A 17,467-nucleotide genomic window follows, 5' to 3' on the forward strand; every position below is an offset into this window, starting at 1 on the left:
CCCCCAGGGAACAGAATACCAGACTGCAAAGTTTAGATATTTCTGGAAGTTTCTCCTTTTTATGTTATAACTGTCTTGAATATTTGTATGTCTCTTTTTTATTTCCATATTTTTATATCCTTTTATTGTAAGCATTGTACCTTTTCTACTGAAGCTTAAAACTTTTAAGTTTGAACCTTGTATACTATAAAATAATCTATAGCCTTTAAAGGGAACCTGTCACCCCCAAAATCTAAGGTGAGCTAAGCTCACCAGCATCAGGGTCTTATCTACAGCATTCTGGAATGTTATTATCGGAAGTTTGTGCCATACTACAGTGCTCTGGCTAAGCTGTTAAACTGATCTGACCAGGAGGAAGCTTCCTCAAATTGTTTCCTGGACTCCTCAGTCTGAGGAATTCTTTTCTGCCCTGAAGTCAGCATTGGTTAGTTCCCCTGTCCTTCAGGCCCCAGATTTCACTCGCAGGTTTGTAATGCAGACAGATTGCGAGCACCTATGGGCTTGGTGCGGTTCTCAGCCAGGTGAACCAGCAAGGTGAGCAGCACCCAATTCTGTACCTAAGCAGGAATCTTCTGCCTAGAGAATTGGCTTATGCCACAATTGGAAAGGAATGTTTAGCAATTGTGTGAGCTCTGCAGAAACTGCAACCATATTTCTATGGGCGCAACTTCACCATGATAACAGATCATAACCCACTGAGTTGGCTCAACGGAGTAGTTGGGGACAACGGGAGATTGCCTAGATGGAGCCTGATATTACAGCAATGTGGTTTTACAATTCAACATAAGAAAGTAATTGATCACGGGAACGCTGATGGCTTATCTCGCCAAGGTGGGGCAGAACCAGATACGCTCTCGGGAGCTGACCTGTAAGTCAACCCCCATGCACGTTCATAAGGAGGGAGGTGTAGTGAAAATATGTTTGTAGGCGATGTATGACCGGCAGTAAAGGGACAGAGGAGAAAACTTTGTTAGGGCTTAACCTGAAAATGAACAGGGGTAGACAGTGAATGCAGAGCAGATGACAGGCCAGCAGCTGTGTCAGTCATGTTAAGTAATAATTTACCCATGCAAACGCAAAATTTTAAAACAAATTTCCGAAAAAAACGTTTAATTTAAAAATTTCAAAAAACTGCACATGTGCCTGCTAGGCTCCTAGCCACATCTGTACCAAAATACAAGTTGGGATCGTGATGGCATCATATTTAAAAATAAATAAAACTATTAGTGTCATTGCGGCATTTCATTGCGGTATCTGGCACAGCAGAAAGAGCGGGGACAATTGACACCATCCTTGGGGGCACAAGACACAGGACCTGGGTAAGCTACAAAACTTAGCTTAACCCCTTCTCTGCAGTAACTTGTCCCTGAGTATAGTGGGGTATCAAGGGTACACTGTCACAACCCGTAAGCAAGGAGGGCTAACAAGTGTTTTTTGCTTCATGTACCACTTGCAATTACCCTGGGGCCATAATACCCCTTTCTGCGCAGACTGTGACCCGGCATGTGCCCAGGATCCCTCCACTAATGCCGACCATAGTGGACCTAGTCCCCCTGAGTGGGCTACGGCTCTGGCACCGTCTGTCTTCTCTGGTCAAAGCAATGGAGTCTCTCCGGGACCCCTCCTCGTCAGGGCGCCCTTTTACCTGGTACGGAAAGCTCCCCTTCTGCTAGGGAACCATCAACAAACAGGTTGTTCCCTAGCAAGATCAGCACAAGATTCTAGGAAGAGGACTCATAGCGCGTCCTCGCTCACTCTCGTGCTTCAGGGTCAGTGAGTCCCATCTCCTGCTCCCCCTCTGAAGCTGTTCCCAGCGAACACAGCTCAGAATGAGTCGAATGTCTCCATAGACCCGGACTCGCAGGAGTATCAGGAGACTGTAGATACCCTCATCGAGGCAGTCAACAAGACTCTGAGGGTAGAGGAAGACTCTTCTGCTATTCCAGATCATGCGGTGTCCTTCAAAAGGGCTAAACGTCCCCATAGGGTGTTTTGTCATTCTCCCTGAGTTTACGGACATAGTTCAGATACATAGGAATCAGCTGGACAAACGTTTCACTGGGCAGAAGCCCTTTGAAACAAGATATCCCTTTATTCAGCTCTTCCTTAGATAAGGAGCAGAGTCCCATCAAATCCTCCCATATCGTACCTCTCATCAAAAACTCATCCCTTTCTGACAGCTCATCGATTAAAAATCCCACTGACCGACAGATTGAAAATCTTGCTCTGTCACTCTTTGAAGCCTCCGGCTCTGCACTTTCTCCATCCATTGCTGCGACATTGGTGGCTAAAGCTATGGCTGATTGGACAGAGGACCTTTCTAAATTCATTCCAGAAAGTAACCTCCCTCCTGAGGTAGTGAGTCTAGCTAATAGGATTTCTTGGGCTGGTGATTACGTGGTACACGCTTCACTAGATGCAGCTAATTGCGCTGCGTTGGCATCCGCAAATGTCGTCACCATCAGGAGGGCATTATGGCTCAGTGTGGCGTGCGAATTCCGCTAAAAAAACAAACAATAAAACGTCCCTAACCTCTCTGTCTTACCATAGCGGTCGCTTATTTGGAAAGAGACCAGATTAGCTTATCTCCGATGCTACTGGAGGGAAAAGTAAATTCCTTCCCCAGCAAAAACCTAGCCGGCCTTTGCAACAGCAGACCCGGTTCCAGACAACATGAGCTGGCCCTCTACGTCCGCTTCTTCCAGCCCTGGGCGTCCTTGGCATAAAGACAGGGGCTCCCAGGTCTCATATAGACCCAATCACTCATGGAAAAGCAGGCCGAAACAGAGCCAAGGGATCCAGAAACCACAGATTCTCTGCGCAATGACTCCTTGCGGTATCCGACAGACACCAGCAAAGTAGGCAATCGTCTGCTTTTGTTCAGTCAGGCCTGGCTGTCGGTCGTTCACGACAGGTGGGTCAGGGACCTGGTGTCTTCCAGATACAGGATAGCGTTCTCTTCTTCCCCGCCCACGCTTTTTTTCCGGTCTTGTTCCCCCAAAACAGAATCGTGGTCAACGGCTTTCTACCAAGCTATAGACGCACTCCGAAAAAACTGAGTCATCATTCCGGTGCCTCAAGATGAAAGTTTCAAAGGTTTTACTCGAACCTGTTCGTGGTTCCAAGAAAGGATGGAACAGTGCGTCCCATACTGGATCTAAAACTGGTAAACAAATTCCTCAGTCATCACTTCCGAATGGAGTCCCTCTGCTCGGTCATCACCTCAATGCAGAAGGGGGTGGGGGGTTTCTCGCATCCATCGACGTCCGGGATGCTTATCTCCATATTATGATTTTTTTCCAACTCACCAAAGATTTCTACATTCGCAATTCACGACGAACACTTCCAGTTCATGGCTTTGCCCTTCGGCCTCGCCTACGGCCCCTGGGTGTTCACCAAGGTCATGGCGGCAGTCATGTCCATTCTTCATTCTCGTGCCATGGTTGTTCTGCTATACCTAGACGACCTATTAATCAAAGGTCCATCATTTCAGGCCTGCACAGACTGAGTAAACATCACGGTGGATACTTTTTCTCGCCTGGGTTGGATGATCAACTTGGACAAATAGTCTCCGGTACCAGCTCAGTAGATACCCTTCTTAGGCATGATCCTAGACACTTCCCAGGGGTTGGTGATCCTTCCTCCAGAAAGTTGTGCGTTACAACAGGGAGCCCGATCTGTCCCTCATTCCATTCGGTTCGGGATGACAGTGCTAGGCAAGATGGTCACGGCAATGGAGGCTGTCTGGTCCAGCTGTCTCAGCGGGTCAGACAGACCGTCAGATGGACGGTGAGGTCTTCTCTGGATCAGGGAAAATCTTTTCTCCCAGTACGTTGGCCAGTCTCCTAGGTTGGGGTGCCGTATTCTGTCATCACACGGCCCAGGGATGCTGGTCCGTTCTGGAATCGCGTCTCTCGATCAATCTCTTGGAAATACGAGCAATCAGGTTGGCCCTTCGGCAGTTTCATCATCTTCTAGCAGGTCGTCCCATCCGGATTCAGTCGGACAAAGCCACGGCTGTGGCGTACATCAACCGTCAGGGGACACCCACAGCAAGCTTGCGATGCTCGAAGTCACATTGTCCGATGGGCCGAGAGGAATCACTCGGTCATCTCACCAGTCCACATCCCAGGAGTAGAGAATTCAGTGGCAGACTTTCTCAGCCGTCAGGGTCTCGCCTCGGGAGAATGGTCTCTTCATCTGGAAGTTTTTCACCAGATTTGCCATCGCTGGGGGATTAATGGTATTACTGAATACTGAATGATATGATGCTGCTACATACCATTTTCTTTGCTCTATCGTGTCAGAAGCAAGCCTATCCCAGCGGGGATTAAGTCTACGTTCACATTAGCGTTCGGCGCCGCAGCGTCGCCGCATGCGCCATGCGCCCCTATATTTAACATGGGGGCGCATGGACATGCGTTGTGCTGCGTTTTGCGACGCATGGCTGCAAGCGTTGGGCGCAGAGAACGCAACAAGTTGCATTTTTTTTGCGTCCAACTTTCGGCCAAAAAGGACGCATGCGTCGCAAAACGCAGCGTTTTAGCGTGCGTTTTGTTACGGTTTTGTGTGCGTTGCGTCGCCGACGCTGCGGCGCACTACGCAAATGTGAACGTAGCCTAAGGCACACTCCACTCGGTCAGTGGGTGCTTCTTGGGCCATTCAGCATCAGGCGACGGCACTTCAAGTTTGCAAGCTGCGACTTGGTCCAGCCTGTATACCTTTGTGAAGCACTACAATATTCATGCTCGGACTTCTGCAAATGTGGCCCTTGGCAGAAAGATTCTGCAATTGGTGGTAACACATCTGTAGACTACGGTACATGGGGTTTTCAGCTGTGTGCTGTTTCCCACCCAGGGACTTCTCTAGGACGTCCCATGGTCCTGTGTCCCCCAATGAAGCGAACGAGAATCAGCTATTTATTTATTTTTTTTTGTGTATTCACCGTAAATTCTTTTCTCAGAGCCACTCTTTGGTGGACACAGCACCCACCCTGATGGCTTCTGTTTACTTGGTTTGGCATATTGTATTCTGTTTGATAGTTAAAAGCTCCTGCTGCTTTGACACTGAACTGGTTCGATTACAGCCAGCATGAGGGTGTATACTGCAGAGGAGGAGCTAATTTTGTTCAAGTTTTTAGTGTCGTCCTAGTGGCAGGCAGCATAACACCCATGGTCCTGTGTCCCCCAATGAGTGGCTCGGAGAAAAGGATTTTGTGGTGAGTACACAAAAATCCCTGTTTGTTTCTTTATTGTTGCATATAAATGTTGAATACAATAAGTTGTAATTTGTTTTTCAAATAATTTTATTGGGATTTTAACAATTTTTACAGGATAGGGTAAACTAGGAGGGAGAGGAAGGGGAGGGAAGGGATATGAGATAAGGAGAGGAAACCCTATAAAATAGGGGAAAAAGGCAGGTTTACAAACGTATAGAAGTCATATTTTTACGATACAACCTGAAACTGAGTTCCAACATGTGTATGTAAACTTATAATGTAGATTAGAGTATTATTGAAAAAGCTTAAACCATGTAACTGAGATATAAGATTATGTGTTGTAGCTTCATAAAACGTGAACAGAATTCCTACTTGGGCACATTAGCTAGTGATGTAGATTAAAGTATTATTGAAAAAGCTTAAACTATGCAGCTAAAATATACGATTATGTGTTGTAGCTTCATAAGATCTGAATACTAATATGAAATAGAGTTCTTGTATGAATACGTGAGCTTGTGCTTGTGAAGTAGATAGATGTGTTATTGAGTTCAACACCGATTCTCTCGCAAAAATAATTAAACAAACTGAAATACAAAACTGAAATCTGTAGCACTCATTAAAACATGAGAACCTGCCCGGTCCGGGGTCACCTAAAGTGACCTAGGAACCTCTTGGAGGGCAATGTCCGGTTCAGTATTAGTAAGACATTTAAGTGGAAAGTGTACTTATTTCAAGTAGGGTATGTATCTGGTGTGGCCAGAAAGGCGGCGTCATGTGGAGTTGTAGAAAACGATAACCCCACTCTTTTTAAGAGAGATATTCCTTCCTCTGGACTTGAGAGGGTGTACGCCTTTGAAGCAAGTTTGACATATAAGTTGGAAGACTTTGTCCACAGGTAGCGGATTCCAGCGTGTGTGAGGCTCCGGGTAGTTTGGAGAAAAGATTTACGTCTTTGTAGCGTTATTTTTGACAGGTCTTTAAAAAAAGATAAGTTGCTATATGGGGCTGGGAGCGCTTTTGAATTTCTTGTCAACCCCAGAAGGTCGTTTTTAACCCCTGTGGGGAAGAAGGACACAATGACGTCGCAGGCAAGATGTGAAGGGAGAGATGTAGGCCTTTGGATTCTGAAAACTTTCTCAATTAAATTTTCCCCTTCTCTTTTGGGTAACAGGTGGGAGATCATTTTAGAAATGTACTCTTTTAGTTGTGTAGGTTGAATCGATTCAGGTATGCCCCTTATTTTGATATTGTCTTTTCTTCTGAGGTCCTCATAGTTGGCCAGATAATCTCTGAAGAAGGTGATGTCTTTCTGTATCCCCTCCAGAGAGTCCAAGAAAGCGTGTGGAGTGTCAGTCTTGGCGGGAAGCGAGGTACGGTAGTTTTTGACCCTGGGTTCCATCCTCTTTCGTTCTTGAGGCGGAGTACCGCTGTCCCTGATAGGGCAAAAGTGAGAGTCACCAACAATAAAATGAGCAAAATCTTTGAAGAGCTGTTTAATAAATGATTCGGAGGCTCTTTCCGTGTTTGGTTGTGGAGAAACGGGAATTTTTGGTTCATAGCCAATATGATTGTAACCCCCCTTCAGGATATTTGTTGATGTTAAAAGAGCTCTGCATATGTCTATCATAAAGCTTTCGGATGGATGGTCATCGGAAGCTGTGATGCCATCTATTGAAGTGGTCGGAGAAAGGATTACGGGTCTCTCGTCTTGGTTCTTTTGGCTTTGTTTTGTATGCACATGAGTCTCAGACTCCATAGGGCACCCCGAAAGGGAACTCTGGGTGGATGTTGCATTAGAATCTATGGAATTGTGAAAGTCACTGTCCTCACTATCAGAGTAGTCTGTCATTTTTATAAGTTCTTCAGAATGGAAATATTTTAACCCCTCTGAGAAGTCAGAGGAAATATCTGAGTCACATTTAACAACCTCCTGTTCTTTTTGGGCTCTTGAGATGGTGCTGTTTTTATAGGATGAATTTATATAAGAGGTGAAATGGGGGGTTAATCCTGCGATCATTTCTCTGAGTCCTCTCTCACATGTCAGACGGATATCCTCTGCCAACTCAGTTTGTTGTAACTTGAGCTGTTTGATTAAATCACCCACTGGGGTGTCAGAGGACTGTTCGGATTCACTACTGTAATGGCTCATATCCCTGCATGTCTCGTCCCCTTGTATGTCTCCTGTGACTGAAGAGACAGAGGACTGGCCACAATCCTTATAATGACTCATGTCTGGTGTGCCCCTGTAGGTAATGTCCCCCTGAATGTTTCCTGCGATTTTCAAGCTCCTACTAGGAGATTTAGGGGTGGCACACCTCTCTTTAAGTGTATGGGGCTGCTGTATACTGTAGCGTTGTTGAAGCAGTGAAGCGCTCACCACTTCATGTATAGTCTGGGTGGCCCTGCTTTCATCAATTGTTCCCTTCATAGTGGGTAGACTGTGAGCTTTTAATTTATTCATTTGCTGGCTGTCTGTTTGAGTTATAAGCTTGCTGCCGTCAACATATTTCCTGCGGCTCTCCTGAATGGTCCCATCCCCCTGCAGAGTCTCGTGGCTAGTGAGCGCCGTCATCTTCCCCTTCCCCCCGCAATCTCCTGCACTGGGGAGAGTTCCACAGCATACTCCCGCTTTCTTACCGGCGTAGGAGTGGTGGCCTGGATTATCCTGCTGCCGCTGTGCTGCTTCTTCCCTTGGCGCCACTATGTCTTGTGTCAGAGGCTCGGCAGCCGCCCACAGTCTCGGCACACCGACCTCCAATGCAGGGATCTCCTCCAGCTCTCTGTGCCGGTCCTGTTTTAGCATTGTGTCTTCACCTCTCATAGGCGACGCTGTGTCCTGCAGCTCCGGCACGGCAGCCGCCCGCAGCCTCGGCACGAACACAGGAGCGCCGTGCCTTAGCTGTGACGTCACCGGCGCCATCTTGCTTCTCGGGCTGCTCCCGGTACGCTGAGACATCGCTTCCTCCCGGCCTTTGTTCTTCGCGCTGCGGGGCTGATTAGGCGCTTTGGCAGCTGTGGGAGACCTGCCATTCAGGAGCTTCTTGCGCAGCGATACCTCCTGTTTCTCTGGCTGAAGCTGGGTGTGGGGAGGACACGGCTCAGTCCTTGCTTCGGCAGGCAAAGTCCTTCCATTTGTTCCCATGCTTCCATTCCTCTTTGCTCCCCTCTGGCTCCATACCGGAAAATTTTTGGTTAGAGTAGGTCTCTTCTTAGCTTGGCTGGCTCCTGGCATGTTATAAATGCTCCAGGAGTCCAAAAGTCCACTTTTAGTATGCTTTTAGTAGCTTTTTTTAAGGGGAAACAGCAGGAGCTCCTATGAAGCACGTCTGCTTGTTTCCCCTGGCAAACCACGCCCCATAAGTTGTAATTTGAAAAGAAAAAAAGAAACTCGCACAAACATAAAATCAGATGATTCAAGGCTTAAAAAAAAATAAAAAAAAATTGATAGGTCCCAAGTTGAATCCCTGTACAAATATAAACAAGAACCCAAGTAACATACGTGCATTTTTACACAATTTTAAAACATTCGTCTTTTTCACAATTGCACATCAAAATTTTGAATGAGTTCTCCAAAGCAAAATATAAAGAAAGTCTCGTGACATATCAAATGAAAGCCAGTACAGTTCTGAGAAAAATGATGCCTCTCCCACCTCTTTATCTGAATTCTAGCCTGAGATATCATAAATGTAAAGCCATACAAGGCCAAAATTTGCGCTTTTTCAAAACTTTAGAAGTCTGTAAAAAAATTTCTGATGCAAAAAATTCAAAACTTTTAAAATTTGTAACTAAAGTTGTACTTCATTAAAAAAAAAAAGTAAAGACGTCAGGTAAAAAAAATATTCATTTGGATCACTTGATATGGAATGACCCTTTTTTTTTTTTTTTCCTGACTACTTTAGTACCGTAATTTTTTTTTTTTTTTAATGAAGTACAACTTTAGTTAATTACAAATTAAAAGTTTTGAATTTTTTTCATCATCAGTTAATTTTTAACAAACTGATGAAGAAAAAAATTCAAAACTTTTATTTTGTAATTAACTAAAGTTGTACTTCATTAAAAAAAAATAAATCTAAAGACGTCAGGTAAAAAAAAGGTCATTCCATATCAAGTGATCCAAATGATTTTTTTTTTTTTTTTTTTTTACCTGACATCTTTAGATTTATCTTTTTTATTTTTTAGAATTAAGGTAGGTGGGAGAGGCATCCTTTTTCTCAGAACGGTAGCAGCTTTCATTTGATGTCACAAGACTTTGTTTCTTTATATTTTGTTTTGGAGAAATCAAATTCAAATTTTGATGTGCAATTGTGGAAAAAAAAAAATGTATATTTTAAATTTGTGAACAAATGCATGTGTTACTTGTGTTTTTGTTTATATTTGTACAGGGATTCAACTTAGGACCTACAAAATTTTTTGATTTTAAGCCTTGAATCATCTGATTTTGTTTGTGAGTTTCTTCCTTTTTTCTTTTCAAATTACAACTTATTGAATTCAACATTTCTATGCAACAATAAAGAAACAAAAAACAAATACCGTAAGTGCCAGAATAAATACATCTTAATCATAACACGGCTTGCTCAGCATTTTCAACCTGAATGTATTGAACAAACCAAAAGAAAACAGGTGATCACATCCTCAAGTGTGATTTTCTAAATAGTCTCGTCCTAATTATGTTAAAAACAAGATTAAAAGAACCAATATTTTTACCACCTGTTTATACATGTAACAATTTTTTTCTATTATATCACTAAACATGTCATTTATGAAGTGTTTAAGAAGAATAGTACAGTAGTTACATCTTCGTTCTATAATATATGAACTAATCAAACAATAGTACGTTTTTAAACTGGCCTTTTATCAATTTGTCCCTTCTAGTGGCTGAAATGTAATCTTGTCCATAAGCTCTTACTAGCAATGGCCATTTCCTTTTGTGTCGGAGTATGTACGACCTGTCATGGTGTTCGGCTCCACCTGAGTTAATATCTGATTTTTGTTAACTTTTAAAATGTCTGGTTTTCTTGGATACACAAAGGATGCACCAGAAGGATGCAAAAAAGTCGATTCTACTTCTTTTCACAATCTTTGGAGAGTACAGTAGCCGCCACCAGCACCAATCATATTCACAGTTCACATAAGCAGTTATGTCCTCCATTGTCAATATTGTTCCGCCTTCTACCACTTCATGAACTTCACCGTCTTTGCTGAATGAAAAAAATCCTTGTTTTTATTTCTGTTTCACTACATGGAATGAAAGTGTGGTATTGCCGAGTCCTTGTGTTGGGTTCTGCTTCCTGTAACCAATGTTTTAACAAACTCTCCTTCTCTTCGTAGTCCTGGTTTGTACAATACATGAACTGGATGTTAAGAATATTTTTCTCACTCCATTTGAAAAGTTGCATGGGTGTAAAGATTTGGTGTGAATGTGGCCTCTGGAGGCTCGAGCTGCCAGCCTGTCATCTGCTCTGCATTCACTGTCTACCCTGCTCATTTTCAGGCTGAGCCCTAACAAAGCTTTCTCCTCTGTCCTCTCCTGCTTCTAAGCTGTAACATAAAATAATACAGTAATATCTAAAAATCACAGATTATTTAAATATAGACCCCACACTTTAAGACCACAGGCTGATCAGATCAGAATTGAAGATTTTCTAATTGACACTGTAATAGTTTTATTGTTTTAAATATGATCCCATCTCGATCCCAACTTGTATTTTGGTACAGATGTGGCTAGGAGCCTAGCAGGCATGTGCAGTTTTTGAAATTTTTAAATTAAACGGTTTTTTTTGGCAATGTGTTAAAATTTTGTGTTCGCATGGGTTAAAAGTTAACAAAGAAACTCTTGTGACATATCTGGTGAAAGCCTGTACAGTTCTGAGTAGAATTGTGTTTTTGTTTCTCCATCTTTTTTTCTAGCCTGAGTTACAAGGAGAAATGTTAAAGCAAGTGACACCGAAATTCAAATTTTTTCCGAGCTTTGAAAATCAATAAAAAAAATCTAGATTTTTTTTTTTTTCCTCTTCACATTTTGCATTCTGACACACTATTACCAAATGACAAAATCTCAAAAGAAGGAAAAATATAGAGGTAAAAATTATTGGTTCTCTTGACATGGAATGACCCAAATATTCATATTTGGATCACTTGATATGGAATGACCCAAAGAGTAATTTTCCAAGACCTGTAGAGTCTGTTTTTCGTGATCTGGGGCTGAGTGAGGGCTTATTTTTTGCGTGCCTAGCTGAAATTTTTATTGAGACAATTTTGGTGTAAATACAATGTTTTGATCCCCTTTTATTTAATTTTATTGCATTGCAGCAGCGACCAAAAAAAACCAATTTGGCAAGGACAACCACAGAGGTCTGCTGCAAACCTCTGATTGTCATGCCCGACGCATCAGTGACCCATGATCGTGTCACAGGGTCACCGATGGGCAGAACCAGTGACACGCTTCCTGTAAGCGCAAGTTAAATGCTGCTGTCTGAGATTGACAGCGACATTTAACTAGATAACAGCCGTGAGTGGATCGCGAGTTCACCCGCCGCTGTTGCAGGCACATGTCAGCTGTATAGATCAGCTGTCATGTACCCGGAAAGGTGCGGGCTCAGAGCTGGAGCCTGTACTAAACCGGGGGATTCAGATATGTGCCGTAACAATACACACATGTCGGAAAGGGGTTAAAGTTTTTCATGCTTCCTTTTTTGGGGTGTGTGTGTGCTACCTATTTTAAGTAGGAATGAACAAGTGGGTTATTATACTCTGCCGTGAAAAAATGGAAGACGCAATCCAGTAGTATGTGGTTTATTCGTCAACGTTTTTCAAAGTATACAATTTCTTCATCAGGACCACCTACCCAGATAAGGATCTATTACTTATAAGGATAGATCATAGACCTGTAAGAATTTGCAAAATTTATTTATTTTTTTTATATATATACCGTATATACTCGAGTATAAGCCGACCCGAGTATAAGCCGACCCCCCTAATTTTGCCACAAAAAACTGGGAAAACTTATTGACTCGAGTATAAGCCTAGGGTGGAAAATGCAACAGCTACCGGTGAATTTCAAAAATAAAAATAGATGCTCCATACTGTTCATTATGGCCCCATAGCTGTGCCATATAGTGCTCTGCACCATTATTGCCCCATAGCTGTGCCATATAGTGCTCTGCACCATTATTGCCCCATAGCTGTGCCATACAGTGCTCTGCACCATTACTGCCCCATAGCTGTGCCATATAGTGCTCTGCACCATTATTGCCCCATAGCTGTGCCATACAGTGCTCTGCACCATTATTGCCCCATAGCTGTGCCATATAGTGCTCTGCACCATTATTGCCCCATAGCTGTGCCATACAGTGCTCTGCACCATTATTGCCCCATAGCTGTGCCATATAGTGCTCTGCACCATTATTGCCCCATAGCTGTGCCATACAGTGCTCTGCACCATTACTGCCCCATAGCTGTGCCATATAGTGCTCTGCACCATTATTGCCCCATAGCTGTGCCATACAGTGCTCTGCACCATTACTGCCCCATAGCTGTGCCATATAGTGCTCTGCACCATTATTGCCCCATAGCTGTGCCATACAGTGCTCTGCACCATTACTGCCCCATAGCTGTGCCATATAGTGCTCTGCACCATTATTGCCCCATAGCTGTGCCATACAGTGCTCTGCACCATTACTGCCCCATAGCTGTGCCATATAGTGCTCTGCACCATTACTGCCCCATAGCTGTGCCATACAGTGCTCTGCACCATTACTGCCCCATAGCTGTGCCATATAGTGCTCTGCACCATTACTGCCCCATAGCTGTGCCATATAGTGCTCTGCACCATTACTGCCCCATAGCTGTGCCATATAGTGCTCTGCACCATTACTGCCCCATAGCTGTGCCATACAGTGCTCTGCACCATTGCCCCATAGCTCTGCCATATAGTGCTCTGCACCGTCCATTATTGCCCCATAGCTGTGCTGCTGCTGCTGCAATAAAAATAATAAAACACATACTCACCTGTCTTGCTTGCAGCTTCTCGGCGCCATCTTCCCGGCGTCTCCCTGCACTGACTGATCAGGCAGAGGGCGGCGCGCACACTATATGCGTCATCGCGCCCTCTGCCTGATTAGTCAGAGCGGAGAGAGAGACGCCGGGAAGATGGAGACAGCGCCCGGCGTGTGGAACCAGGACAGGTGAATATGACATACTTACCTGCTCCCGGCGTCCCGCTCCTTCCCCCTGCCTGTGTTCGGTGCCGCAGCCTCTTCCTCTGTCAGCGGTCACCGGCACCGCTTCATTAGAGAAATGAATAGGCGGCTCCGCCCCTATGGGAGGTGGAGCAGCCTATTCATTTCTCTAATGAGCGGTCCCACGTGACCGCTCAGGGGAAGAGGCTGCTGCACCCGGAGACCGTGGGACGGGCAGGGGGAGTGACAGGATCGCCGGGACTAGGTAAGTATGCCTCAGCGCCCTCTCCCCCTCACCCGCCGACCCTGCCACAGACCGTGACTCGAGTATAAGCCGAGGGGGCACTTTCAGCCCAAAAATTTGGGCTGAAAATCTCGGCTTATACTCGAGTATATACGGTAACTATATAAGGTCTTTGGTGTAGATACATAAATACTAGTCTCTGGTTACAAATATATGTATTTCTCTTTTATTCACAGCAAAGAATGGCACAAGAAGTATTAACCCACTTAAAAGAACATCCAGATGCCTGGACAAGAGTCGATACCATTTTGGAGTTTTCACAGAACATGAATACCAAAGTAAGAGCACGTTGATAAGTTTTAAGGCAACATTCAACCTTTTGTTGCATTGCACTTCTACCCTGCTCTCCTGACATCATGTTTGAAGAAGGCGTCTTGATTGCCATGTCTGGCTTTCATTATCTGCCAAAACTAGGTTGTTTTTCCTTATTTTTTTTGTTTTTTTTGTTTTAGTTTTATGTGATTTGCGGAGTATGTGAAAACAAAGTCGATTAAATAATGTAGATTATGATTTCACCCATACCTGACTAATAAATGAGGGATACATCATACTGTTTTTAATAGGACTGTCTGGTTCCACTTTAATTCTCTAGGTCCTGATTAGTGTAGATGGCTTACAATTCCTTAGTTGTGTTAGATCTTTTTTTCTATAATGCCGTGCAGCAAACGAACTGCTATCCTGCACTTCTAAGGGCTGCTGAGTTTTAAGATGTAACCCTTATCTGCATGAGATGCCCCAATTTATATAGTTACAAAAAATAGTTGATTGTATTTAAAGTGTATGATTTGCCACCTTAAACATGTGTAGTGTTTCTGCAACATGTATATCGGCCATCCCTGCTGCTACGAAAAGGTTTTTCTGATAAATCTAAATCTTCAAAAGCACCTTAAGCGTCTCCTGACCGCATCTTTTATTAAACAGTGATGTGATAATCAAACCTATCTTGCTTTAAATTGTCTATATGGTGTTCAACAATTTAAATATTTTAAAGCTAAATCATGTAGATTAAAATTTTTAGTGCATCTGCTATAATGTAAGTGTAAACATTACAATTTTTAATAGATTTCAAAATTATTTAACTTGTTGCTGTATACAATGCCATTTTTATGCAGTTTCTGCCGCATAAAACTTCCATTGTACATCCATTATTCATGGTATTTTAAGGCTTTTTATCTTGGCAAATCATTCCCTAATCTTCCTCAAAATGCTAACCGTAGTTAACATTATTTGCTTGCGTGGACGTTTTTTTTCTGCTGTTCAACACTGACAGACGTTACTAATGTTTAAGTTGATTTATCAACAGTACATTATAAAAAAAACTCAAATTGTCTTGTGAAAAAATGACTTGATTAGCGGCACAGAAAGAAAGCAGCAGGTAAAGAACTCTTCAATTTACATAAACTGCAAATGATTTGGTGCTAAATTTTCTGCACTATTACATTTGGCTTTTATGCAATTTTTTTTATTAAGCTGTTAACGCTTCCTGATATTAATCATCATGTTCCATTATGTTGATTGCTTGTAATAGGAAGAAAAGGGGTGTCTTCCTGTGCAACTGACACAGCTAGGCTTTGACGGCAGGCCTCCACAAGGTCTACCCTTTTCATTCCCTTTAACTGAATTCTGTTCATCAATTGTTTTTGTTCATGGGTGGGTGTTGGGGAAGGGGGGCTTTGGGAGGCTAGTGGATAGATATAAATCACTATTTAGAAACTTCTGCCACAGGGATCATTATCATACAACCTGCCGTTCATATTTGCTGTTGACATGCTGTTTCCAAATGTTAGCACTTAAAATGTCCATCCAATTATTGAACACATTTTATTTTTTTTGAGCCAAAAAATCCTGTGCTGTACACACTTGGTAAAGACCATAAAAGTTGGCACTAAATAAAGCTTGTATCTCTGATTGTATGACAGATTTACAAAAAAAAATTATATATATATATATATATATATATATATATATATATATATATATATATACTCATATATATATATATATATATATATATATATATATATATATATATATACTCACTCACGGGCAGCGGAAATAAAAGCTAAAATTGCAAATTTCTGACCTGGTAATAGGTTTTCTTTTAAAGGTATCACCATGGTTAATTTCTGTTTTTGTTTCAAATAAAGCTCAAAGGAATGTTCTGGGTATATAAAAGAAAAAAACACAACTTGGCAAGTTTTGAGTTCGCTGCTAGATGGTGATAACTTGCTGATCGTTGAGACCCCTCCAACCGATCTAGAGAACAGGGCTCTGAAAAGCCCCAGTTGAGTGGAGCAAATGGCATGTTTGCCGCTGCTCCATTTGGGGTATATGGGACCGCTGCTCTTTTACAGACTACCCTTCCCCACCTCCCTATTAATGTTTTGGGAGAGTTAAAAGAAACCTGTCACACCCCCCCCCCCAGGCTTTTGTAACTAAAAGAGCCATCTTGTGCAGCACTAATGCTGCATTCTGACAAGGTGGCTCTTTTAGGCTATGTGCACACGTTGCGGATTCGGCTTAGGAATTTCTGGTGCGGATTCTGTCTCTCCTGGCAGAAAACGCACCTGCGGTTATTTGTGCGGTTCCGCATTGTTTTTTGTGCGGATTTGCTGCGTTTTTTTACCCCTGCGGTTTTCTATAATGGAATGGGTACAAAAACGCTGCAGATTCACAAAAAAGAATTGACATGCTATTTCTTTTAAACCGCAGCGTTTCCGCAGCGGATTTTCCACAAAGTGTGCACAGCATTTTTTTTTTCTCATGGATTTACATTGTACTGTAAATCAATTGCGGATCTGCAGCGTTTCTGCACTGCAAAAAACGCTGCGGATCCACAGAGAATCCGCAACGTGTGCACATACCCTTAGTTATTGTTCGTTGCACTGCAGAAATAATCGCTTTTGAATTTGGTCCCTCATACCTATGAAATCGCCAGGGAGGCAGGTCTTTCCCCCCTCATCCAGACGCCTCCCAGCCGTCACTCTGCGAGAAGGGCACCGCCTCCTCGGCGGTATTCAGTTGTCCAGGCGCCTGCGCGGTCATATTCTGCCTTGGGCATGCGCAGTTTGCGGTGCCCGACAACTGACATCACTTGATGTCTTGTTTACTGCGCCTGCGTGCACGCTCGGGAACGCAGGTGCAGTAAACAAGACAGGGGGAAAGACCCGCCTCCCTGGCGATTTCACAGGTATGAGGGACCAAATTCAAAAGCGATTTTTTTCTGCAGTGTAACGAACAATAACTAAAAGAGCCACCTTGTCAGAATGCAGCATTAGTGCTGCACAAGATGGCTTTTAGTTACAAACGCCTGGATGGGGGTGGGGGGGGGGGAAGAGAGATTGACAGGTTCCCTTTAATGTTTTGGGAGGGTTTTGACTTGGGGATCAAGCCCTTGTGTTTTCCATCTTTGAAATCAGTAGATCTTCCATAATGATTTTATGACCAATCCTATACGTTTTGTCATAGAATATTATTCTATATACCATTCCTAACAAAAAAAATGATTGGTGCATTTATATTACAAATTATGTAGCTGAATTAACTGCCCATGGTGAGGGTCATCCTGAGGGTAAGGAAGCTCTAAACCCCTATGTGCAAATGGAGATTCTGCTGTGACTTTACATCCCAATTCATAGGCTCTTTCAATTGTTGATTTTTGACTAAGGCTACGTTCACACTTTGCGGGTTTTGCCGCGAATCCGCAGTGGATTTGACACTGCAGATCCGCAGCAGTTTTCCATGCAGGGTACAGTACAATGTTACCCT

The 17,467-nt window shown here is 43.3% G+C and overlaps 1 protein-coding gene across 2 annotated transcripts in view; it reads left to right on the plus strand.

The window, feature by feature from the left end:
* The window catches only part of XPO1 (exportin 1), a 139,620-nt gene that overhangs the window by 58,573 nt on the left and 63,580 nt on the right, over positions 1 to 17,467 (plus strand). For both annotated transcript variants that reach the window (XM_077282721.1, XM_077282719.1), the window contains exon 3: positions 13,876 to 13,977. In XM_077282721.1, the coding sequence (XP_077138836.1) occupies positions 13,876 to 13,977 (102 nt within the window). The remainder of the gene's footprint in view (positions 1 to 13,875; positions 13,978 to 17,467) is intronic.

This window comes from Ranitomeya variabilis, chromosome 2 (genome assembly GCF_051348905.1).
Source record: "Ranitomeya variabilis isolate aRanVar5 chromosome 2, aRanVar5.hap1, whole genome shotgun sequence".
Lineage (NCBI taxonomy): Eukaryota > Metazoa > Chordata > Amphibia > Anura > Dendrobatidae > Ranitomeya > Ranitomeya variabilis.